Source organism: Podarcis melisellensis (genome assembly GCF_964234715.1).
Source record: "Podarcis melisellensis genome assembly, chromosome: 1".
NCBI lineage: Eukaryota > Metazoa > Chordata > Lepidosauria > Squamata > Lacertidae > Podarcis > Podarcis melisellensis.
This window is the reverse complement of record NC_138528.1, coordinates 10,792,478-10,818,901: the sequence shown is the minus strand read 5'-3', so window position 1 is coordinate 10,818,901 and position 26,424 is coordinate 10,792,478. Positions and strand designations below refer to the sequence as shown.

Here is a 26,424-nt window from a genome sequence, read left to right as displayed (position 1 = left end):
ACATTTGTCCCCCTTAGTATGAGCCAGTTCAATATAATCCGTGCAAAGACTGAGACCCCCATATGAGGTCAAGCCCCCTTTGTTTGCAAGATTATCCCTTTTGGTGAAGCCATTTGGTGGAGCTATTTATAGACAAGACATATAATACCCATCACAAAAGGAACTATATAAAGGACAAGGCACCCGCTAAACACAGCCGAGTTCAAATCGAGCTGCAAATGTCTAACTGGCTACAAAAGCAGGGGGAAAGTCCTCCAGATTACCTCATGCTATTGTGTCTGGTTGCATCAGCAGACCACAGTTTGCAGCCAAGCAAAGCCATGCAGGATAAAAATATTTGGGGGTGCGGGGTGGGAGAGGCCGATGGAGATGTTTTGAGTTTGGGCCTGGAAAGAGCCCGAGACAAGAGCAGAATAATGGGTGTGGTGACAGCCACTTACCAGCTGGACAATGCTCAGAGAAGAGCTGCCAGGACAGCAAGGAGTCTGAAAATTAAGTCCTCTGAGGAACAGTTGCCAAAGCTAGTATTGTTTAGCCTTAGACAGAATAGGAAGAGGTGAAGGGGAGATGTCTCTGAAAATTTGAAGGCGTGCCACCAAGAAGCTGGAGCTGATTTTGTCTCTGTTGCCAATTTGGGCCAAACTAGAATCAAGGGATGGAAGCTGCACAGAAGTAGATAGCAGGTCAATATTAGGAGAAATAACAAGAGCTGTTCAAGAGTGGAACAGACTGTGCTGGGCTTGCCTTTGCTAGAGGTATTTAAGCAGAGACTGAACGGTCATCCTTCAGGGATGCTGTAACTGCATCCTGAACTTCAGATTCGTGCACTGAGCAGGGGCTTGGATTACATGAACTCCATGGTTCCCTCCAACTCTGATTCTGCATGCAAGGCATGTCTTCTGCTATGAATTATAACCCCGCCCAATGTTTTAAAGATTTTCAACTCAACTCAACTAGAATGTAAAGACAAGTGATTGGAAGCAATTACGTACTTTCTGGAAGTCTGCACCTCACAATTTTAAAAAATCATGAGGTCTCCTTGTTTATCATTGTTCTCTAACCAACACTCAAAAAACTCCACTCTGCGTTACAGCTGAATAACCTGCCTAGTAGAAATAAAACTTCTCCCTCATTAATTAACATAAAGCTAATAAAATAAATACAAAAAACTATGCAATTATTTAATTAGGCTCGTTAACTGACACTTCTAGTCTATCAACACCCAAGTACATGGCACAACTGAAGAATAAAAATAATCAGATAACAAATGTGGCAAATGTTACAACACTCAGAATCAACTTTAGATTAGTTGGCCACAGAGAGATTGGTTGCTTATGTGCAAAGCATGCAAAAAATGCTGTAGCACAAATACAGAGCTGTTCCTTGTGATTGCACCATGAGGACTCAGAGAGGCTGCCTGTATCTGTGTTGCAGAAGACTGTACAAATCTGCATATCAAAATTCCCTGCACTGGGGGGTGGGGGTGGAAATCCTCTTATTAAAAAACAAGGGAAAGAAAGCAAAAAGATTCTCAGTTGGAAAAGCAAGGAGGCAAACTTGCAAAATCAGGTTTTACCTGGAAGCTGAATAAATAAGAACAGCTGGACACTAGGAACCCAAAGAGCTCTCTGATAGATCACCTACTGATACCACTGCTTGGATCTGAGTGATGCCATTTTGGCTGCATCAAGACTGGCGCTCTGACAACAAATTTGATATTAATGCACAGGATGCTTATTACTACTATTCTTTATAAGGTGCTTCCCAATGTTCAAAGTACTTCACATACATTATCTTATTGTAATCTCCCTAGCCTCATAAGGTAATAATTATATGCTCTGAGCAATACGCTTCTTCTTCTCCTCTCCGCTACCAAGTGAAGGTTCTTCAAATAGCTGTGAGGCAAAAGCATGAATGTTTTTGTGTTTTATAATCCAGACATAAACATTCTCCCTGTGAAGCAATTTACATAAAGAATATTAGGCTTCAAACCTATGCACATTTTGCTGCCAGTGCCAATGAACACAGAAGGACATTGGCATGCGTAGATCACACAATACATAGATGTTTTAGATTGTTTGTATTAAATTGTTTGTTTTACTGGAGACGCGAGTATTTTATTTGTACAAGGAGTGTGGCACAAAACAGACACACTGTGGATTTTTTTAAACGTTCGATATATTTTTGTTTGCACCCATGAATTGCCCCCACTCCTACCTTTAGATCAGAGATCGGCAAGGTTTATCTCCCCTGGGCCGGTTCACTCCAGCGGAGATCCCTCTGTGGGCCGCATCGCGTGCACCCGCGATTTCCGGTGTCTGCGCAGATGCAATTTCCGGGGCCGCAGAAGTGAGTCCCCGCACCGCACTGCGTCGGTTTAGCGTAACACGCGGGGACTCGCCGAGCGGCCAGCTCGGTTGGGGGGTAGCTCGTGGGCTGGTTAAACGACCCCTGTGGGCAGCTTGTGGCCCATGGGCCTTAGGTTGCCGACCCCTGCTTTAGACAATCCTTCGTGCTTTTTGGTAGAGTGAGGTTATTTGCTGCCAGAAAATCCTAAACAAGCTTGGACTTTCTGGGAGGAAGTTGCAGAGAGCAGATGAATCAATAGGCAATTCTGGTTGAGGCTGTTGGGAACTGAAGTCCACCAACTTCCTGAGGACCAAAGGTTACCTATTCTTTGAGGGTTAGCAGCCCAGCACCCACAAATCACAGCAAATACAGTGGTATCTATCATTCCCTTCAGCCTCAGCCATTAAGGCCACTCTGGTCTCACCTGTCTCATCCTGCTATGTATTATGGTTCAGGGCTTTGGAACAGGCCAGAAGGCCAAAAACAAACCCCAGAAGCAACCTGGATATGTGGCACTCAGGCCTAGGAGTCTTCTTCAAGCAGAGGGTAGAATAAGGAAGTGCAGAATCAGTCTAAGACTGAGTAGCAGAGCGAAGCCCCAGAGAGCATTATCTTCTGCCCACTACTACACTTCAGGCTCCAAAATCACACAGTAGCAGAAGCAATGCATGAATCAAGGATGAACACAAGAAGCAGGACTTACCTGCCAGTGCTCATTTTCTTCCAAGGAAATTTATACTTAGCCCTAATTCAGAGTAGCCACAAAACATCAGTCTTTCCTACAGTTATCAAGATTTAGAAGGCGATCAAGCATCATCATCTTTTATATCCGTACCTGGCAGTGTATTGCCTAATCAAAACAATGAGATCACATGAGTTTTGCTATAAAATGTACATTAGTTTGCTGCCGTTGAATTGCTCAAGAACAGTGAAGCCTTAGGGAATGCTAACAGTAGAATGATGAAATCTTCAGCTGTGACAAGGAAGCAGAGGACAGATTTAGTACACTAACTGCTACAAAAGAACTTGGTTAAGAAAGTTTTGGAAGAGAATTCCTCACCAGCCTTTCATATGGGACATTTCTGCACCATCTACACATGCTGCAGTGTGCATGAAAAATCCTGGTGCCAATTGATGGCAGAATTAAGAGACTGCTGGTATGAGCAACTAAATGGCTAATTGTCTGTCTTAGTTATCTAATAATAAGCAACCATCAGCCACGGGGGGACTGCACCCCCACCCTTTTTCTTGGCTGGCTTTTGATCCAGCAAAGACACCAGAGGACTCTGCACAACAGGTGAATGGCAGCTCAAAGGGCTGAAGGGGAAATTGGCAAAAACCACTTTCCTCCTTTTCCCCTTAGGGAACACATTCACAGGCGCAAAAGCGCAACTGGATTCCACCAGTGAAGATTTATCAGTCTTTGACGTGACCTGCTATTATTGAAATATGGTATATGAAGTGCTGTGACCCCTTAAAACACTATATAATATAAAATGTCAAGTAAACTAGAGTTCCCTGTAGCAGCCCAAAATATCAATAGCCTATCACGTATTTTACAGAGACAGACCTCCTTTGCATTCCAAAAAGCTTGCTTAAGATATAGACGTTAATTTGGTCTGTCCATGAACTGAACTCTTGTTTTGCTACAAGGTCTGTAATAACCAGACTTGAATGATCTTTAAGCAGCAATTTAGGGAACCACTCACTCACAGACACACATACCCTTCTCAGGGAAACATGAAAGCATCTATTATTTTGTTTTTGAGACCCATTATCTGTGAAGAGTCAAACCAGCCTATTTAATCAATATTTGACACTTATTTACCAATTAAATTTAAAAGTTCAAAGCTTTATGATGTCAGTGGCGAGTGGCACGAGCAGATTTGCTTCCAAAGGAGGTGAAAAAAATGCAATTATCCAGGTTTCTAAATTACAAGCATATAACCTCCCACTAAAAAGAAGACTCTCAACAAAGACAGAGAATCTTTGCTCGGAAGCGTCATCAAACTTTTATGCCCCTTAATCCTCTGTAGATGGCAAACACTTCTTGCGAGTCTCATTTACAACCCAGAAAGTGCTCTTTTCATTATCAGGGTTTGTTGTGTGTGTTTTCTAAGGATATCTCGTAAACTTAATCTCAGTTACTAGAGCTCTTCGCAAGAAAAATATGCACTGATTGTACATATCATTTGCCTCTGGCAAAATAATCACTGCCAGCAATATGCTGGGAAAGAGGTAATCAAGTCCTCTTCGCATACTACTCTGTTGTGGGTTTGACTGCGATCTGGCAGCGCAATTTCACATAGCACGCCACGGCACAAAGATGGCAATCTATTCGGATGCAGCTTGCATCCAAAATGCAGCTACAAGGAAAGACAGGGCTCTGTGCTTAATATGTCCCTCCATTCAGAAGCAAATTCTCTGCCTTCTCATTTGGTGGAGTAGTGCTGGGGAGAAGGAGTTCAAATCCCCACATTTAGCTACAATGATGCTCAACTCAGGCCTGTCACTATCTCTCAGCCCAGCTTACCCTTAGGGTTATTTATTAAGACATTTTTATCCAGCCTCAAAGTGGTGTACAAGATTAAAAACATAGTATGCAATACAAAACAAAATAAATGCCACTGAAATCAGACAGATAAAACAGATAATGGCAAAGGCCTACATAAATGTGTTTTAAGGAGACACCTAAATACCAGCAGTGAGAGGTGAATCCCAATAAAATGATGCAACTAAGTTCTGCCCAAGGTGCTGCCAAGGTTACTGCACAGATAAAAATTGGGGATGGGGAGACATGTATGCCACCTTGAGCTCCTTGCAGATTGCCTCCTCCAGTGTCAAATATTTAAGGCCCTCGGGCAAGCGAGTACCTGGGGGTGTGCCACTGCTAAGTGCTTACTGGCTGGCTCTGATCACATGGCAGGGCCTTCTTAGTGATGGCTCCCCATTTGTGAAATGCCTTTCCTGCTGATGTGAGCCTGCCTTTCTCATTGCTAACTTTTAGGAGAAAGTTAAAAGCTTACAATGGCTGAAAGATACTGCTCCCAGTAGTCTTGGCATTATTGGCTGTGGGGGCATGTGACTATTTTTAAACATTTTTAGATGTTCTTACTGTTTCTACTTATCTTATAAATGGAGGGTATTTTTAATGCATTTAAAAAGACACCCCCACCTTCAATCTCAGGTGTTGCAAGCACTACTAAAATACAGCCAGTGTATAAAATAAATAAAATCATATTAAGCAGTCAGCATCAGATGTGGTACTAGTGGAATAAAATATATATGTCTGCACAGCTTTTCCAAACATGCTGCTACACGATCATCACATCAGGGTGCATCTCTCAACTGCCTCAAATGAGATAATGTCACTTGGTAATGAATAGGGCAATGCCTGCAGACATGTGCATAAATTGGCTCTGCATGTCTGCAGGGGAAGACAACACCATACAGAAAACCTTATGCATTCAGAGCTCAATCTCCTTCACTAAAGTGAATGAATGGCAAGTCGCTGGGTGGAAGCACTGAAGGTCAGAGAGAAAAGCACAGAAATCCACAAATCCACTCACAAGCTTGTCAAAAGCAAATATCCAAACCCTTTCTCGTAAGGAGAAAGCACAGATCATGCCCTGGCCTGGAGTCCCCAACCTCTAAACTGCACTGGTATGTGGAGAAAAGTAAGAAACAGCAGCAGAAAACCCTCAGGTATTTCTTAGATTTAACCCAGTGCAAGTGAAAGAAATTCCTGCCTCTCTTTCAAGCTTACTATATGCTGCAGAAAAAGCACGGGCACAATTTAGATCAGCGTCTGCTGGTAGATATCTGACTAATTTGTCATGGATCAGCAAGAGTTTCTAAACTACTCTCAACTGGCTGCCAAGAGCAACTACTAAAAGGCTTCCATCATTAAATTAGGCCGCTAAAACAAAGAAAGCTGGAAGGAAAACCAGAAGTGGGCTTTTGTGTGAAACGGTTGTGAGCTTGGTTTTCATACCGATTACAATTCCTGGGCTGAACACATGTAGAGGCAGCCTGTTCCTTAATTATTAGCTTATGTCTGTGTTCCTGCCCTTTCTTTTGCACCTGACGCTGGTTGACAGACCTTAGAATTAATCAGAAAAGGAGGTAGGTCCTATAAACTTGAATTCCTGCCATCCCTGTTCCGGAATACTTGAGAGAGGCTGGGCCTTATCTCAATTGCACTGAAGTTTAGAGAACTTTTGGTGGTGCCCTGCACAACCCTTTGAGATATTCTGATTCTTCTTCGGGGGGGGGGGGTTAAAAAACATGCTGCGTTTTATCATTTTTGCTGTTGGCTTTCTTGCTTTTGGATGCTTTTTTTACATATTTGGGTATGTGCATTTTATCAAAAGCAGCCTATCAATAAATACAAATAAGTAAGTAGAAGCTTGTGCAATGTGATAATCAGAGCACACTGAGATAGGAGACTGCCTCTTCCCAAGCCACAGGTGTGGTTAGAGGACTTGGGAGTAAAGCAAGTTTTTATATTTGTGGACCCCCCTAGAAACGCCACCTTGCTCAGCAAGCTGACTTAGAGCAACTTCAGCCCGAAGCACTGCATATTTGTACCCACTCTAAATTAGGTTTACTTTTTTTAATGCAAAAATGGAAGGGGGGGATAAATCTATGCTCTTCTTGGAAGGAGGGATAAAAAATGTAATATAAAAATATGTCAGGTGTTGTTTCAGACATTACAAATTTAAGTAGGATTACAGTCTGCATGTGACTGTTTTTGTACAAGTACAATTTAGCATTTTGTCCAGAATTCTATGATTCTAATCTATGCTCTTCTTGGAAGGAGGGATAAAAAATGTAATATAAAAATATGTCAAGTGTTGTTTCAGACATTACAAATTTAAGTAAGATTACAGTCTACATGTGACTGTTTTTGTACAAGTACAATTTAGCATTTTGTCCAGCTTTGTTCTTCTGGTGCGAGGAAGAGGGTTAACTTGTAAACACCAAGCACACATTGTGCACCTGTATCCTGTTCCCACTAGGAAGAAACACCCTCTTTTTACTCAGTGACACGGGAACATTCTTATCTGGCTCGCTCGCTCTCCAAAACGATACACACAGCAGCATATGTGGAAAGGAAAATTAAAGCCCATTTGTCGAGAGTACAGGGGGTCCATCCTTCATATTTTCCATCACCAGCTGCAGTTATTCCTGTCTACCAAAAGTTCACACGGTGAGCCATCTGTTGGCTAAATCCTAGTGAAAACAACTCAGTCCAATCTTCTAGTTGTGAGATGACGGAGAGAGTTTGCCAAGTGCCCCTCCCCTCTTATTTACCTTCATTCACTTTCCTCTTTGCAGGACTCTTCTCTGATTGGATTGCAAGCCTGCATGCAGTGCCTGTTTACTTTTCAGGTTTTGCATGGACTCTTAATTGGTTTTAGGTGCTCAAATTGGCAGAAATAGCAACTCCATAAGTGAATATCCTTAACTATGCTTAACTACACTTAGCAATCTAGTAAATTTTGAAAATGCTTATAATTCAAAATCAAAACAACTGAGGCGTCTTTTCCCCCAATAGTACTATTGTCATATCTGAGCCACAATGGTCCCTCAGATGATGATGATATTGTTGTTGTTCCCACCCCAAAGCTTCTATTAGTATTGATTAAACTGTCAGACATCCTGACCGTGGATCTCTCACATCGAAGTCAGCCCTTGTCCTAACTTTCAGTCTAGCCCACTGCACCTGGGGAAGGAGCCCTGGGGAAGGAGAACGTCAAAGGAGGCGTGTTCCATGACTTGCATGGGCCATCAAGCAAAGGCACCACCAACTCATGCTTGGTCAACTGCATATCAGGTTTTCTGCCCAAAGTGTTGCTTCATAATATCTGCTTTCCTCGCAGACCTGCAGTCCTCCCAGCACCAAGTCCTCTTCTTCTCAGGGCTGTTTCAGTGCTGTGCTTTTCTCAAGATATCCATGTCTCCTTTTCCCAGGCCAAACCAAACCCCAGAGTCAGTAAGTTCCTCCGAGGACTGCCTCCGTGTTCCATGGGAGGCTCTTTCTCCAAAAAGGACAGAGGTTTTCTGCCTCAGAGCCCTTGGCAGGCTAAAATCCAGGGCTCCTATGCCTCCCCAGCAAGTGGCAGGTGCTATATCAACACAGGCCATTGGTATACTCTCTCACACCATGTCCAACAGGGCTTAGGGGAATGGCCTGGTGAAGATCTCCAACTGGAAGCAAGGACCACCTTTCCCCAATTTCTGCAGAGGAGCCTTATTTGGGCATCCAGTTTGCCCAAACTGTTTCCTGTGTCTCTACTGGGCTTCGCCTCCCTTCTTTCTTCCCTAAAAAGCAACAACTGAGCTCCTTCTCTGCCATCAAGCAGCTGGTGGAGAGTGTCCCACCCTTCTTCTCCCAAAGGTGGAGAGTCTCCAGGCAAAGTCCCAATGTGGTCTCCTCAGGGGTCATTGCCTGGCTGGTGCCTGTTGGCGCTGATCAGGCCCACTTAGAGCAAAGGACCGGCAAGCTCTGGCAGCTCATCACACCCACCTTACTGTTGTATAAAGATAAAATGGAGGAGAGCCTTGCACATAATCCCAAACTTCTTGGAGGAAGGGCAGGATTTTTTAAAGAAAAAAAGAAAGCAACGCTTACACAAGACTACCACGCATTTCAAAACATCCTACTCAGAATTTGGTCTTAATAGCAAGAACAACCAGTTGTTCCAGCCTGTAGTTTGGAAGTTTAAAAATGTGCAGCCTCTCCCAAGTAATTTCTTGGGTTGCTCTGCTAGAGTTTACAACAGCAATATCAAAACACTTTCTTGCCAAGATTACAGCACACGTTCCTGCATGTAATTCACCCAAATGATGCAGAAGGGCAATGCTCAGGGTCAGGAAGAAGTCAGAGAGTCACCCTTCCATTAGAAAAACAAAACAAGATTTGGGGAGTGGGGATTTCGCAGCTGAGGAGTTCAGTACATGCTGTGCATGCAGAAATCCCCAGGTTTAATCCCTGCCATCTACCAAAGGATACCAGGCAGCAGGACTAAGAAAGACCCTCTGCCTAGACCACAAAGAACTGCTGCAAGAGTACAGAGCCCTGAGCCAGAGAGACCGACAAGCAGACTCCAGAAAAGGCAGCTATGCATGTTCACATGAGAAAGAAGTTATCAGTAAACACCACACTAAATAAGAGTTGATTTCTTGCGATGTATTATCTGGCAAAATTATATTCTTCATCTATGCACACACACAAACACAATGTGCACTGCATGTTGTGAAAAATTCCGGCTCAACTATGGCTAATCTAAAGAGCAGTACAGAAGACGACTGTTAAAAGTCATTCTATAGCCTTCCATTTTGCCCTACTGGAAGGACTCTCTCAATTTACATGCAGGGTGGAGAGCACACCAGTGCAAAAGTAGCAGATAATTTGGTATGGGCATATTATTCAGCATCCTGTAAATTTTTGCATTTGCTAGAGGTCTCTCATTTGCCAGATATCTTCAAGCAAAGGCTAAGCAGTCATGTCTTTGGAATGATCAATTCTAGATTTCCTACATTGATCAGGAGGGTTGCTTAGTTTCCGTAATTGAATTCTGCTTCTCTTGGTGCAGGTTTTTTGCACTATCATCATATACAAATACTTAGCACTTAAACATATCCAAAGAGATTCAAAGACATCTACGTTTTGTAATCCTTAAAAGCTTGCAAGGCAGGTCAGTATTATTATGCATTCATTTATTTGAAGAACTTCTAGTTCATTAAACTCAATCCCACAGCAGGATGCAATACAGTGAGTTTGCAGCTCACCAAGATTCAAAGATTCTCCTTCTAAGATTCAGGCCTGGTAGGGGCTTGAAACTCAAAAGACAGACAAGGCACCTACAGCTTTCCTGCCCTTAGCAGGACCAAATCTCACAATTCACCTATACCCGCATGGAGTTGTGTGCATTAGTGGTGATCCCCCACAGAGTTCACTACCCCTCCAGGTCTAGGCACTGCTAGAAGCCTGAAAGCAGGGCCACCTGATGCACATATGTGCATCTCATTAAATATAATGGATAGGTGTGTTACCAAACACTACAAGCATATGATAGTGGAGGAGGTTTCATAGGAACCTTAAGCCAGGTCAAATTATTCACCCATCTAGCTCAGTATTAAGGGATGCGGGTGGCGCTGTGGTCAGCGGTTCGAATCCCCACGACGAGGTGAGCTCCCGTTGCTCAGTCCCAGCTCCTGCCAACCTAGCAGTTCAAAAGCACACCAAAAAAATGCAAGTAGATAAATAGGTACCACTCCAGCAGGAAGGTAAATGGCGTTTCCGTGCGCTGCTCTAGTTTCGCCAGAAGCGGCTTAGTCATGCTGGCCACATGACCTAGAAAAACTGTCTGCAGACAAACGCCGGCTCCCTCGGCCTGTAAAGCAAGATGAGCGCCGCAACCCCAGAGTCGTCTGCAACTGGACTTAACTGTCAGGGATCCTTTACCTTTTTAGCTCAGTATTGTCTATTCTTGACCAGCAGCAGCTATCCAGAATTTCTAGCAGAATATTTCACTCACTGCAACCTGATGCTTTTATCTGGCATGGTGCTGAACCTGGGACCTTCTGCATGCAAAGCATTGAGCTATATATAGTCAATGCAGAGCTATGCAGATCTGCTTCCATGCAACTGGCTGCCCAGGCAGCAGGGAATTTTGACTGTGTACTTAGTATTACAAAGGGGAGGGGGGGAGTACAACCCTTCTTGAGGATTGCTTTCAGTTATAACCTCATGTTCGTGTTCATAGGAATGAGGGGACCTAACTATCCAGCAAAAGGCAGGCACATAATTTAAGTGAAACTCCACCAAAGTGAAAACACTCCAATATACCCAGGCTGACAACATACGCAAAATTAGTTATCCACTCTAGTTACTGCTTGAGCTTATGTAACAGACCCACATAGATCACTGTGCCAGATGGTCTCTTACACATACTACGTTGTCCTGGGGGCCGAATGTCAAGGTAACCACAAGGGGAAAGCTGAAGCAATTTATGCTGATGAAAGAATAAAAAGGGCAAACATCGCCCCATCATATTCTTTTTAACTGCCCCCTATTCCCCACAACCTTGAAAAATAACCCTGGTAGATAATATCCAGATTATTTGCATATAATGTTGAAATTACTGGCAAAATGCAACCCTCTTTTCAAAAGACCCACCCCCCACGCTTGAAAGCAGATTGCTACAACTTTTGTACCAAAAAACCTCCCTTATTACGGGGTGGCTTCTTGTTTAGCCCTAAATGCTCCTTTAGAAAGACCATGAACCAGAAGATGCTAGTCAATTTGCAAATATTATTTACAATGGCATTTCATTTTTCTAAATTTAAACTCAAGGGGCCTTATTTTTTTTTTGCAATGGCTCCCCATTTGTGAAATACTCTCCCCCAGAGAGGCTCACCTGGCACCTTCATTACATATCTTTAGGAGCCAGGCAAAAACGTTCCTCTATCACCAAGCCTTTAGCTGACTGAACATTCTACATCCTTTTAAATACCGTATTTTTTGCTGTATAAGACACACCCGACCATAGGACGCACCTAGTTTTTAGAGGAAGAAAACAAGAAACAAAATCTCTCCCTCTCTGGGCAGCGCCATTCGTTCCATAACACACACACATATTTCCCCTTACTTTTTAGGAGGAAAAAAGTGTGTCTTATGGAGCAATAAATACGGTATGGTTTTTTTGGGGGGGGGCGTTATTGGTTTGCTTTTGTTTTATTATGGATTTTGTGTTCTCATTTTTTTTAATGTTGTAAACCACCCTGTGATCTTTGGGCAAAGGGCAGTATACAAATTTAATAAATACTAACAACACCCAGTATCATGAAATGATGGGTGGTATGTAATGAAGTATTTTTGTTAGTGCTAAGACTTGTGGCTGTAGAACAGAACTTACCATCTCTCTGTTTCCTCCATATGCCCATAAATCTGTTCTGGGGTTTCCACCAACCCTCAAGAGCAATTTTTTTGGGGGGGCACACAGGGAGAAGGCGATGAAGTTCTGTTGCACAATTGGAAAACCTTGCACTAAGGGAACTACTTCATTGGATGCCTCCCTACACTTTAATCTATTTCTTACGTTTAGCTTTCTGTCTATTTCTTTCCATTTTATAAACGTTTTCTTGAGAGCTAAACTTTGAACATGCTGAAAATGTTAATTTAACATACCCTTCAACCTTTTTTGTCCTTTGAAAATGTAAACATGTTTCTCATTATATTATATAGTTGCTCTGCTGCAAACCATTAAAAAGAAAGCAGCTTTATACTGAACGTTGGGTATTTCTATTTCTGCAGCCAGGAGCTTGCCTTTTTTTGCTCTACTGTGGTTAAAGAAACCTCCTTCAACTCTTACTTCAGCACTCAATTTGCTGCCAGAACTGTCGTATGCATTTTCACCTAATCTTCTGTTTACTTTAAATATTGTGATTCACGTTGGATTTTCGGTATTTTTGTTCTTTTTCATTCTTAGCCCAAACACTGCGCTCTGCTACCCCCTCTAAGGCAAGGAACCTCTGACCTGTGGGCTTCATTAGACCTGACAGACCACTCCATTTGGCCCACGAGGCTGTTTCAGCCCAGCCTGCCCCACACCTGACTTCACATACTTTTCAAAGTGCCATGGGTAAGCCAAGTCATGACACCATTGTGATGTCCCACCTGTCAAACGTGGTCCAAGAAGGGCTGAAAGGGTTCACCACCCTTGAGCTAAGTCTTAAAGTCTAAGGTTTACACAACACATTACCTAGATAATAAGGGAAACTGCTTAATATTCTAACAGGCGAACAAAGGACAGAAGTAGCATAGCTCTGTTGAAGGAAGCACACGCTCATTCCTGGTCCGCCTGAGGAAGTATTTCCTTCTATCAATGCGGACCTGAAATTCTAAGGAGCAGAAGGAATCCAATATACTGGGTTTGTTTGCACATTGCGCTTGTATTGTGGTATGAACCCCAGATCACTGTTTGTTCGTTTGTTTGTTCCGCGAGCAGGAAGCCGAAAACAACAAACATCACTAATGTGAAAAAAATTAAACATTCCCAAGAAAATGGTAAACCAGAAAAGAACACCAGGATCATGAAGTTAAGGTGGAAATGGGTACAAAATGTGAAACACAGTTTGCCTGCTCAGCAGAGTGGAAAGATTCAAAGGACTGCTTTGGCTTTAATCAAGATGAAATGCATCTTACGCTGCTTTTACTTACATCATCACAGTTTTGCATGGGTGGGTGAAATAAATAAATGGAGAGGTCCTGCTCTCCATTTATTTACTGTCCACCCCCACCCCTACCCAGTGGGTTCTCCTTGCTTACCAGGCTCTGGGACACTGTCCTCCGTCTTGGAAGGGGGGACGGCAATTCTTGAGGTTCCTGGCTATATGCAATTTTGCATTTATGAGTGAACCTCCCAAATCAATCCCTCGCTTAAGATGAAAGCTACCTGTACACTGCATTGTTGCAAATATAATTTGTTGTCGTTATATTTTGACATGAGACAATCACCCTTAAAAAGCACATGCATCAAGAGATTTAGGGCATACACAGCTAGTAAATAGGCACATTTAATTGTTTATAAAAAAAAAAAAATACTCAGTGCATAGAATCAGTGAGCTGACCTGAAATGTGGAATAATCACATTGTGGCCTGATCTAATGCGAAGGGGCGGGGGGTAGTCCATTCATGCCCCTCCCCTACAGGCTAGGGCACCACATTCAACTATAGATTAAATTGGACAATCCCTACCAATTTCACCATTGACTTTTATTCAAGACAAAATGTTTTCCTGGCGTTTTCTTCAATGAGTGACAAGATTAAAGTGTACAAAAATGGACTTATATTTGAATAAGCACAGAAGAGTTAAGCGCTCAAACGGCCCAAGGAATGCCCCCCAAAATATTCAAGCAGCAGTGAAAGGATACGTGGAGTGCCTTCTGTTCTGCACACCAGGTAGAGGCAAGCAGCGATCACATGGGTCATCTTCCTCCCTCGGGTTAAGTGCTTGCTCACGGCCATCTTGAAAAAATTGAAGGCTGTATCAAGGCAATGCTGATTCAGTTGCAGCTGGTTCCCCAAATGATGGATCTGCCGTTTTCCTTTCAAGAGAAAACATAATAATAATAATAATAATAATAATAATAATAATAATAATAATAATAATACACCATTTGCAAAGCATACTTACACTATGAATTGAAGTCAACTTGGTTGCTCTATACTTTTGAGTAGGGGGTTGTTTTGTTATGAAATAAGAAGTTAAAACTTTTAAAGCCGCTAGGTCCGCTCTCTTTCTCAGATACTACATAATTTGCACCCAAGAAGGGGTTGTGTTCACTCAATATGGGTAGTATAAAGATTTTTACTTAAAACTATGTACAGTGTTAAATATATACAACACCCGAATCAATTATGAATTTCTGCAGTGCTGCCCGCAGATCACAAAAAAGACCACAAACTAATATATATATCCACTTAGATAGCATAGGGTACAACAATTTGTAGCACATCCTTTCTTTCTTTCCAATAGTGGGTATATTCACAATTTTGCTTGTATAAAACTAAAGTACAGTATTCATTTTTTGATGCTGCAGTCCTAGGCACCTGCCCAAGCTTAAGCTACACTAAAAAGAATGGATTTTACTTCTGAGTAGATGTGCATAGCATAAAACTCATGTATGTGCCAAATATGTGTTACTATAAATGATAGATTTTAAGCTGTTAGAGAAATAAAATAAGTTTAGGTTGGATGATAAATAAGCCTGCATTTCAGTCCCCCCCCCAAAAAAATTGTCTATTTCCCCACTGCTCCCCAAAAAACAAAACCAGATTGTGTGATTCCACCACTACCCATGGCTTCAAACAGATAAATGTACATATACGCTACTCCGAAGAGAGTGAACAATGCCCCTCAGTGTAAGGGTGCATATCTCAAAATTGCAAACAGAAGACATTCCACGTTAGTTTGAAAGAAAAGTAAAAGTTTTCAGTTCACCAAAAACCTGGCAAAGCACATTCTTGCTCATGCAGGTCCCCTGACCGCAAACAAGGCAAAACCACAACTGAGGAAATCTGGCCATAGAAAGAGGTGTGCCCTCTAAGTTTGCCACTGCTGTGGAAGTACTTCCTGCAAATCACATTTGAGGAGAGCTCAGCTGCCAGATTACAAAGATTAAGTTGTGGCTTCAAGAAGACGGATGCACCTTATTGCTTTGTTTGAAGCCCTTTAGATGACTCATAAGAGGATATGACACAGCTGGTGATACAGTTGTGGAAAGCATAGCACAGGCACATCATGCTAATAAACACTTCAGCTGCAGGAAACTGTGGCAAGAGCACAAGCCCAAATTGAAGGAGAGTAGTTATAGAAGAACAGGGTAAAGTAAGTATGGTATTTATTGACCAGCCAATGAGTAGAGCATAGGTTCAATATGTAAGAAAAATGTTTCTGCCATGTGTTGTTACAGGAAACATGCAGAACATTAAAGTTTCATGGGGATATTAGAAACAAATAACATTTCCATGCAGGGAGAGAAGTTTGCCATGTGGCTTGTTCAACAGTTTAAACTAAGCACATGATGACAACACCAGACTTGTCAGGGAAATGAAAACACTGTGTCCATGTGAATTACTTTGTGCTTCTTCCGAACTTCCTATCAAAGCACCTATAACACCAGACTAAGGAGAGAGTAGCCAGATATGACAGATAAGCTCTTATAGGGTCAGTTCATAACGCAACCTTCCATATGAGTCCTATGTCCAAGGGGCCAAGATAACAAATCTTCCACCACAATCAGTAATATTTTATGTGATCTAAAAGCTATGCTCATAAGGGCTCAGAAATCTGCTTTCCACGACTGATCCTTTATACCAGGGACTATACTGGGGTTGGGAAACAGAGGCACTCCAAATATTATAGGACTCCAACTCCCATCATCCCTGACCATTGCCCATGTTGGCTGGGCTTATGGGAGCTGAAATCCAGGAACATGTTCCCTATGCCTGGCCTTTCTCGCAGGATCTCTCCAGGATTTCAGTCACAAATCCTTTCCAGCCCTACCAGAAGATGCCAGGGATTGAAGCTGAAACCTTTTAAATCTAAAAGTAAGATCTACCAGTATGCTGCATCCCTTCCCTGGATACATTAATCTATAAATTCAACTTTTCCCATAATACTTTCACTAGGCTTTCTCTGTCGTCTGCATTGCCTACCAATTTTGTTTGAAGAAACCCAATCCTGGCCTGTGTTATACCAGTTATAAACAGGGGAAGTGAGCTTTGCCCTGGGAATTACAAACTGCACTTGATGAAATTGACTAGAAATGTGGAGAAAGACCTATCTCGATTCCTGAACTGTACTAAATATTATTTGGTCAACACAGGATGCTCAAAATCTTGTTTTTCCAATCCAAACTGATAAACTGTTGCCGACAAAGCTCACATATATAATTTTAATATGTCATCTAAAAAGTGCCTTGTGTACTCCAAATCAGATCAAAGCTGGTGCCAGAAACATGGGGAATTATTCATGGGACTTTTTCCGCAATGAATCGTTTTGATTAAAGCCAACCAAGCTTTCACAGAACCACCTGGTCTCTCTCTCTGTATGCTTGTCTGTACGTGCATCATTTTTGAACTGCGAGAAACTAGACTTTGTTAGTGCCGTCTTCCGACATGAGCAATGCCCATAGTGCTGCCAATCCCAACCCCCAATTGTCAAATGCCCAATCTAGCACCATTTTGCTAATTAAATTAAATTAAATTGCTTGCAGATGTGCCAGCGCTGCACTGGTCTCTAACCCACATAAATTAACTATCCTGAACAGGCTGTGCCTGGCTATAATTAAAATGGGATGTGCAGGTTAATCAGCAACTATGTTTTTAATTTCCCTACAAAGGAGCATAGTGCACCCACCATTATTTTTAATTCCTAAGCCTCTTTAACAAACATAATCCGTACTCTGATCTTAACCCCCCACACACATACACCAAAAGAAGTTGCTCCTGCAGGGCACAGTGCAGCTGATTCTCTTGTGGCTGCTTCAAACGTTATGAAATTGTGAGATGAGAAGTAATACAAAGCTGGAACTGGCATGCAACCAGCATGTAAATACTAATGTGATCACATACATGTGCAGTTCTATGATTCCATGTATTTTGCTACATACAGATATGGCAGGCAGCTGCAATGAGCTGGAGCTTCCCAGTGTGCATACACTACATGCACCAACAGCAGAAATACATACTATGATTACTACATTATGCCCACCAGGCTGCGTGCTAATTCCTAAACAGAAGCACTTTCTCAATACCAGTTTTGTAATGCTTAGTAAACCCTTCTTTTTTCCCTATGCTCAGGGGAATAAGAAATACCGTAATTTAGCACTGGAGTATAATGAAACACTGCTTTCTTCTGTCTGGGTCTACAAGCAAAACAGTGCAATTTTAATTTTGTAGACTGTAAACTGTGTGGCAGCTAGGGGTACGGGTGGGTGGGCAGGTGAGTGGGTGGGCGGGTGAGCGAGTGAGTAAAATATAGCATGGCATACATTGAAAGTTCAAGCACATTATGTCACCAGTATCCATTTCCTAATGACGGCAAAATGATTTTGTTTATACAAATTACCGTATTTTTCCGTCTATAAGACGCCCCTATGTATAAGATGCCCCCTATTTTGGGGGACTCCGGTTTAAGAAAGTGGGGGGAGATGGCCCCCACGTATAAGACGCCCCCAAATTTTGGACATTATTTTTTAGGGGGAAACCTACGTCTTATACACGGAAAAATATGGTATGTCATCTTTTCACATCTTTTTCATATAATGTCCCAATTTGCTCCCTATTTTCTGCTTTTGGTGTATTAAAAGTAATTGTTTATTGTTTTAGTGATTCAGCACGACGTTTCTCATTCTACTTTCACTTACAACTGTCTCCGTTTACATTTGTTTTGGCAGAGTTTGGACTCCTTTACACGTTCCTCGTTAGCTTGTCCTTTTTAATTGCTGTCCAAGCAGGGCAGGTGATAAAAATGTGGAACTAGTTTCCAGAAAACTGAAATAGTTTTGCAATCCTGGCTCATGGCACACCAACTAAGCAGGCCCTAGAGAAGATCCAGGTGGCCTGGCCATCTGTAGAATCCCAAACCCTGATTTCACCTTCACCACCACGAAAGAACACTTGCATTAATAATCAAAAGGGGAGATAATTTTAACTTGCTGAAGGACCAGTACAGGCCTGCCTCATATAATGAGAAGCTGTGAAATGAATTAATAGAAACATGCTATTAGCTACCGAGTGCCGAGTTCAGACCAACAGTGCTTCAAGTTCAGTGTTTCGTAGGAATCTGAAAGACGCAACTACGTTTGCACTGTGACGGTGTGATGACACCTCAATACATCAGCACAACAGAGAATTCAGCAAGACTGCAAGGCTTCATCAACAGGACGCCTAGATTAGAGCCTCTGGATCATCCTCTTCACTCCAATGAGCTCTCTCTCAAGTGGTTAATAAAGCTGTATTCCCTGCAGGCCCAGAGAGCTTCAATCTGTCAAGCACTATGCATTGAAGGGTGTGGAAACTAAGCAGCAATCATAACGGGGAATTACAGCTTTAAGGAGTGACAGCACTGACAGCAAAAGATCAAGTGTATTCCCCCCCGCCCCTGACTGGAGGCCAGGGCAGAGAAACAGCCCAATTAAGGTGAGAGTCAGTAAGCCTAGAAAAGCCAACACAGACTTTTGAGAAAATCCTGTCCTCGGGGGCCATGAAAAGCGCTTTATATATTGCACCTCAGTAACTTCCAAACAAAAGGTCAGGGCTTCTGCTAGCATCAAGCACTGGGGTACATAGCATGTCCAGCTGTTCACTGAGAGTAAGTGGGTAGAGTAATGAACCTTGACCAGGGAGGCATCCGTTCAAATCCAAACTCTGCTATAAACCTCACTGGGTAACCCTGGACCAGTTGCTAACTTCTAGTACCTATTATAACCTACCATGAAGAATTCCTCAAGAGGATGCACTGCAATGTGCAACCTTCCTGAGGGAAGAGGAAAAGTCGAAGGGAAGCTTCTGAGGTGGGCCTGGGACAGTCAGATAAAATGAGAAATCTCACTGGTTCCACATGCCTCTGAAGCTCATTACAACATCAGGGACAAGTTCCCTTCAGGCTCAAGAGAAAGGCAGGGGTCCATCCCTGACCTGGCAGTGCACTACAGAGACACTCAGATAAAATGTGGCTTCTTTCTCACTGCCTTCCAAGTGTCTCTGAGGTTCAGGCTATCACTGGGGCAGGGGAGGAGGAATAATGTCTGTGGAAACCACATACTTTGACTGCAAACCAAGGCTAGGTGTAATTTGGGGGTTGGGGAACTGCTGTGAACAAAAGAATTGGGACCATCCACAGTTCAGGAAGCAATTCAGCCATAAAAGATAACGCTCACAGGTAATAAGATTGTTATTAATAATGATGGTGGTGATCAATCGTCTTCCACAGGTGTATTTAAAGCAACGCGCAAAACATTGTAATTTTAAAATGTTTGGCATGCCAATCTAGGATGGAAGACAAGTATGAGAGTGAGCCCTGTTTTCCCTCCACTTGCTGCAACCAAAATACATATGGATTGGCTGGAATAAGAGCTCTGTCCCAGCAGAAAAATACACAGTTCCGATGGCTCAGATGCACAACCCGTAACTACTAGAAATCTTGCATTCAGTGTAGTGGACCCAAGCCTGTGGAATTCCATTCCAACAGAGATTAGACAGACACCCTCCTTGCTGAACTTCAGGCACGTGACAAAAGACTTTCTTGTTCCAGAAGGCGTCAATTTTCATGGTTTTACTGTCCCCCTTTCTGTAAACTGTGTTTATGCATACCACTTACAAATGTGAATAATTAAACAGTATTTAAAATGTCTTAAATAAATAAAAGTTGCAGCAGGAAACACTGCAAGGTGGTGGTATGCGATTCAAAGTCTCAGAATTCCAACATATCTCCAAAAAGACATACAATATATTTTACCGTATCAGGTTTGCTTTGGTTTCTTTACATATTTGTGAGGATTCTTCTACTAGGATATACTAGAATTATGCCAACTTTTGAAACACCATGCCAACAGCACATCCATCTTATGCATCAAGATAGGCATTGCTCCAGAGCCGAGGAATTGTCTGATCCTTCCTTCAAGACGTAAGTTATTCATCAGGGCACTGAATTACTTTTCACAGCCCCCAAGCCATTGTCTTTTGCTTCAGTCATCTTCTGATCTACAGCCTTGCTTGGAGGAGCATTCTAATAGGTCCTGTTTGGAGTCACACTTCAGAGCAGACACTTATTCAACGTATATCTAAATCTGAAAATGGTGCCCCATAGGACACACCTTATACAAAGTCCTATTAGTGAGCAACATTCTATGCCTTCAAAGATCATTTATCCACTACTACTGAAGTAGAAATATCTGCAAAGAGCAGTGTTTATTCACAATAGTCAAGTCTCTCGCTAGGTAAATCTGGCTAAAGGTTGTGCGGGGGGGGGGTTAAGTGCAACAACACTATCATCATATACAGCTGTAGACAGTTTGTCTCCACTATATAGATACCCTGGTTCAGGAATGGATGAGAGAAAGAGGGTTATAATGGGAAGCATGGATGATGGCATTTGAAATACTGCTACATATGAATGCATGAATATATATGTTGTTGTTGTTTTAATTAAATACTGCTGTCCCAAACGTTTTTACAGATCTTCCCACCACATCAGCACCAGCCACTTAGCTTGTGGTTTCTTAAACTGTAGGGTGCATTCCCCAAATGAACAGCACCAGATTATCTAATAATCTCATAATCTGAGTGCTCTATCTTGCCACAAGCAAAAACAGACTATTGGAGCTCCAGATTATCCTCATTCCCACTAATTTTAAGATTAATTTAAGTTTTTTGAATGGCTTTGCAAGATGGGCATGCTGGCACACGAAGGAACCAAGGAACCTAAGTGTGATGGGACGATGAGATGCTTGTGCGTAAAATGCAAGTCCCTCAGAGTTTGATCAGGTTTTCAAACCTCTGCCTGTGACGGAGCCCCTCCAGCATGGCTGCGTCAATCACTAGTAGAATCCGAAAGTGGCTGCTTTCGGAAACGTTTCCAACATAAAAGCTCCTTAACGGAAACACGTCGTCTGGCCTCTCGGCGTGACAGTTTCCGTCGAGGTGTGGGTGTCCCTATAGGAGGTCCTGAGACCTCCCCACTGGTTTCGCTTGAAGCGTCTCTGAGCCATCCCTCCGACTCACTTTCCCTTGGAGTTCTTGCTCGCCCTCTACTGGTTCCCTCTTCCGCTGCTACTGCTCTCTCAACCTCAGGGAGCCTTTGCACCTGCGGCGCTTTAGATGTCAGTTCCCTGACATCCACCTCCCCTCCAGGGCCCCCTTCACCCCCTTCCGTCTCCTCTCCTACTGGCGGTGAGGAGGTAAAACCCCTGAAAGAACCTCCCTCATCTTCCGACGTCGCGAACACTTCCTTCCACTTGTTGCTGTTCCTACTCTCTAGGTACTCTTCGTCATCAGAGTCCACTCCATCTTCCAACTCCGACTCCGCGAACCCTTCCATTTCCTCTTCCTCATCGGTGGTGCCGAAATACTCCCTCCTAAACCTTGCTATAGGCTGAGGTTTCCTCGGGAACCTTTGGTGGAACGTTTCTGTTAAAACCTCGTCATTGACTTCCTCTGCACTTACCCAGGTGTTTTCTGACTCCGGTTCCCCTTCCCACGCCACCAAATACTCCACCTGATTACCCTTCCACCTGGAATCGAGGATTTCCGCTACATGGTTGCGGCGTTCCCTCTCTTCCAAGGCTGGTCCCCTGACGTGCTCCCCTTCACGTCCCCCCCTGTATGGTGACAGTAACGACCTGTGGAACACTGGGTGCAATTTCATGTGGTTGGGTAATCGGAGTTTGAAAGCTACCGGGTTGACCTGCTGAATCACCTCAAAGGGTCCCAATCTTCTGGGCCTCAGTTTCTTACAACCCCCTTTGAACGGCAACCCTTGGGTTGACAACCACACTTGATCCCCCACCCTTATGGTTTCACCTTCCCTTCTGTTCTTGTCTGCCTGCTTCTTATATTGTGCCTTGGCCCTTTCTAAGTTGAGCTGGAGCTGCTGATGGATGGCTTCCATCTCTTCTACAAAATGTTCAGCCGCTGGAACGCTCCATCTCTCCCCTCCTTCCCCTGGAAATGCCCTGGGGTGACACCCGTAATTAGCCAAAAAGGGACTCATCCCTGTGGACACATTCTCCGCATTATTGTAGGCAAATTCTGCCAACGCCAACTTTTCGACCCAATCGTTCTCTCTGTCATTGACATAACACCTAAGATATTGTTGAAGAATGCCATTTGCCCTTTCCGCCTGCCCGTTGGTTTCAGGGTGCCGGGCAGTTGAAAAATTAACTTCCACGTGTAGCAAGCTCATGAGCTTCCTCCAGAACCTGGAAGTAAATTGTTTGCCTCGATCTGAGATCACCCTCGAGGGAGCCCCGTGCAACCTAAAGATATGTTCCACAAACAACTTCGCCGTTTCTTCCGCTGTGACTGCATGTGAGCATGCTACAAAATGGCACATCTTAGTTAACAGGTCTACTACTACCATGATGGCTGTTTTCCCCTTGGACCTTGGCAGATCCGTCATAAAATCTATTGATATCGCTTCCCAAGGCCGTTCTGGTGTGGGTAAAGGTTCTAATAACCCTGCCGGCGCCCTTCTTTCCCCTTTGGCTCGCTGACATTGGTCACACCCTCTTACATACTCCCTTACATCTTCCCTCACCTTAGGCCACCAAAATTCCCTGGTAACCAACCACATGGTTTTGTGTTGCCCAAAATGTCCCGCCGTGGGGCTATCATGCAACTGCTTGAGTACTCTCCCCCTCAATTCACCTTCGGGTATATACAGTGCCCCTTTGTAATACAATGCCCCATTTCTTTCCTCAAAACCTCCGGGGCTCTCGCCCTCCCCCCTGAGACCTCTGAGCTTATCCTGGGCATATTCATCATTTTCCGTTTCCTCCACCAGTTCCCGTTGCCCCACCAGCGCCGCCCCACACACCCAGCGGTCCTCCGGGATGACATGTCTCTCTTCGATCACCTCCTCCCCTTCCCAATATTCTGGTTTGCGTGAGAGCGCATCCGCCCTGACGTTTTCTGGGCCTGGCACATAACAAATCTCAAAGTTAAATTTGGAGAATTCCTGTGCCCATCTCACTTGTCGTTGGTTGAGCACTCGAGCTGTTCTCCAATACTCTAAATTTTTGTGGTCGGTGCACACTTGCACCTTGTGTTGTGCCCCAATTAATAAATGTCTCCACCTCCGGAATGCTTCGTGAATGGCAAGTAGTTCCCTGTCATACACCGTGTAATTCCTCTCGGACTTATTCAGTTTCCGCGAGAAGAATGCACACGGTCTCCACTCCGACGCACTCCTCCCCGGTTGAAGAAGGACCGCCCCTATAGCCCGGTCGGATGCATCTGTTTCCACTCTCATGGGTTTTTGTAAATCCACATGCAGAAGTTGTTCTTCCGAGGCGAAAGCCCTTTTCAGTTCTTCAAAGGCTCGATCCGCCTCCACCGTCCAAACAAATTTCTTCTTGTTGCTGAGGCAGTCGGTGATGGGCGCCGTCAAGTGGGCAAAGTTCTTGATGAACTTCCGATAAAAGTTCCCAAACCCCAAGAATCTTTGCACGTCCTTCTTGGTCTTCGGTGTCTTCCATTCCAGTACCGCTTGAACCTTGCCTGGATCCATGGCCAATCCCTTGTCTGACAAGCGGTACCCCAGGAATTCCACCTCCTTGGTATGAAACTGGCACTTCTCCAGTTTCACCCACAGCTGGTTGGCTTGCAGCCTGCCCAACACTTCTCGAACGTCCCTCACATGCTGTTCCTCATCTTCCGAATACACCAACACGTCGTCTAAAAAGGCCACACAGTTCTTGTAGAGCAAAGGTCCCAGAACGTGGTTTATAAAAGCTTGAAAACAGGCGGAGCCCCCTTGTAGACCGAAGGGCATAACGAGGTATTCAAAGGCTCCCAAAGGGGTAAACATGGTGGTCTTCCATTCATCTCCCTTCCTTATGCGTATCAGATTGTACGCCCCCCGCAGGTCCAGTTTTGTAAAAATCTTTCCCTTCCTTACTCTGGTCAAAATGTCGTCAATTCGGGGCATAGGGAAAGCCAGGGGCTCCGACACTGCATTGAGGGCCCTAAAGTCACACACCAGTCTCGGTTTGTCTGTGTTCTTTTTGTCCACAAAAAACACTGGGCTGCCCCCCACCGCTCGGGACTCTCTGATGAAACCTCGCTTCAAGTTTTTGTCAATGAACTCCCTCAGCTCCTGCATCTCCCTGTCTGACATGGCGTACAGCTTGCCTACTGGGAGTTGGGCCCCTGGGAGTAGGTTGATTTGACAGTCAAAGGGTCTATGCGGTGGCAGTTTGTCTGCTTCCCTTTCGCTGAATACGTTGCTCAGATCTGCGTATTGCGGGGGCACCTTCCCTTTGCCCATCACTTCCATCCCCGCTAGGGTGACTCTGTCTCCTCCCGAGACCTTCCCCTCCTTGCAGTGTTCTAGGCAATGCGCTGATCCAAAGGAGACCACCCTCTGATGCCAGCCCACTAGCGGATCGTGTAGCGCCAGCCAGCTCATCCCCAAAATGATGGGCGCTCCTCCCAGGATGGCCACATTAAACGCTATCTGTTCGGTGTGCCTTGCCACTCTCATTATCATCGGGACAGTCTGTTGGCTAACTTCTCCCCCCAACAGCTCTCTGCCGTCAATCGTAGTCACCTGCAAGGGGTTACTTAAAGGGATGGTCTGTATCTGGTGCTCAGCTGCAAACTCCTTACTCATGAAATTACAGGAGCTGCCTGAATCCAAAAGCGCCTTGACCTTTAGTGGGTGTCCGTTTGGCAGTTCTAGTAACACCTCTATCACTAAAGCAGGTCTGGGAGGTTCTGGCATGGGCACTTTCATTGCTCTTTGGCCTGGCTGCTGTGCCCCGACGGTGGCAGCCAGGCGTTGGCTTTTACTTGCTCCTTGCTTTCCTCTTCCTTTCCCCCAACAGCTCCTGCCATCCCTTGCCATTCCTTTCTTTGTGGGCAGACTCTGGCAAAGTGCCCTGGCTGTTGGCAGAGATAACATCTCTTGGCGCTCTTTCCCTCCTTCTTCCGCCCTTCACTGGGATTTGAAACTGCGCGCGCCCGCGCTGTTCCAACTTCCATCGGCTCTGCCGGCGGGAAAGATGGCTCTGGAATGTCTGGAATGCGGAACTCCCTCCAACGGTCTCCTTTCCCTTCCCGCCTTTCCCAAGCCCTCGCCTCCTGGCGCGCTCCTATGGCCAGCGCAGATTTGGTTAATTGGTCCATAGACTCCGCCCTGGGCCCCCGGGAAAGCTCATCTTTGACGGTTGAAGAAAGCCCCTCTTCGAAAAGCATTTGGATGGGCTCCGCCGATAGGTCCCACCCCAATTTATGAATCAGCATAGTAAATTCAGTCCAGTACTCACGGACAGATCTGCTTCCTTGCTGGCAAGCCATTAACTGCCTTCGCACCACCCCCTGCTCAATATCGCTGGAAAACATCAGGTCCATGGCACGAAAAAACTTCCTCGTGTCCTTTAAGATCTCATTATTCGCTGCCATCAGGGGTCTAACCCAATCTTTCGCCCCGGATTCGAGATGGCCAATCACATACGCCACTCGCGATTCCTCGTCGGGGAAGTCATCAAACTGCAAGTTTAGAGCGTATTGCATCTCTGTTCTAAAGGCATGATAGTTCCTGGGATCCCCCCCGAATTTCTGCACCAATCCTGGTACCTTTCTGGCGAGCGGGGTGGTTTTCTCCTTTCCCTTTTCTGCATCCTGAGCCCTCCTCTCCTCAAGCCTCGCCGTTTGCAGCGCCAACTGGATCTCCAACGCTCTGTACCTTTCTTCCAGGCTTGGACCCCCTCCAGCTGCTCCTGCACCCCCGGTTCCGGCTGGGTTGCTCATGATGCTTCTCTCTGCACAAGCTGGCT

General features: G+C 44.3%; 1 protein-coding gene across 1 annotated transcript in view; it reads right to left on the bottom strand.

Moving 5' to 3' along the window:
* Nucleotides 1-26,424, bottom strand: part of BRF1 (BRF1 general transcription factor IIIB subunit) — a gene marked incomplete at its 5' end in the record, with an annotated part of 195,682 nt that overhangs the window by 143,795 nt on the left and 25,463 nt on the right. Inside the window, one exon of the mRNA XM_081911507.1 lies at nt 14,293-14,466. Within this exon, the coding sequence (XP_081767633.1) occupies nt 14,293-14,466 (174 nt within the window). The remainder of the gene's footprint in view (nt 1-14,292; nt 14,467-26,424) is intronic.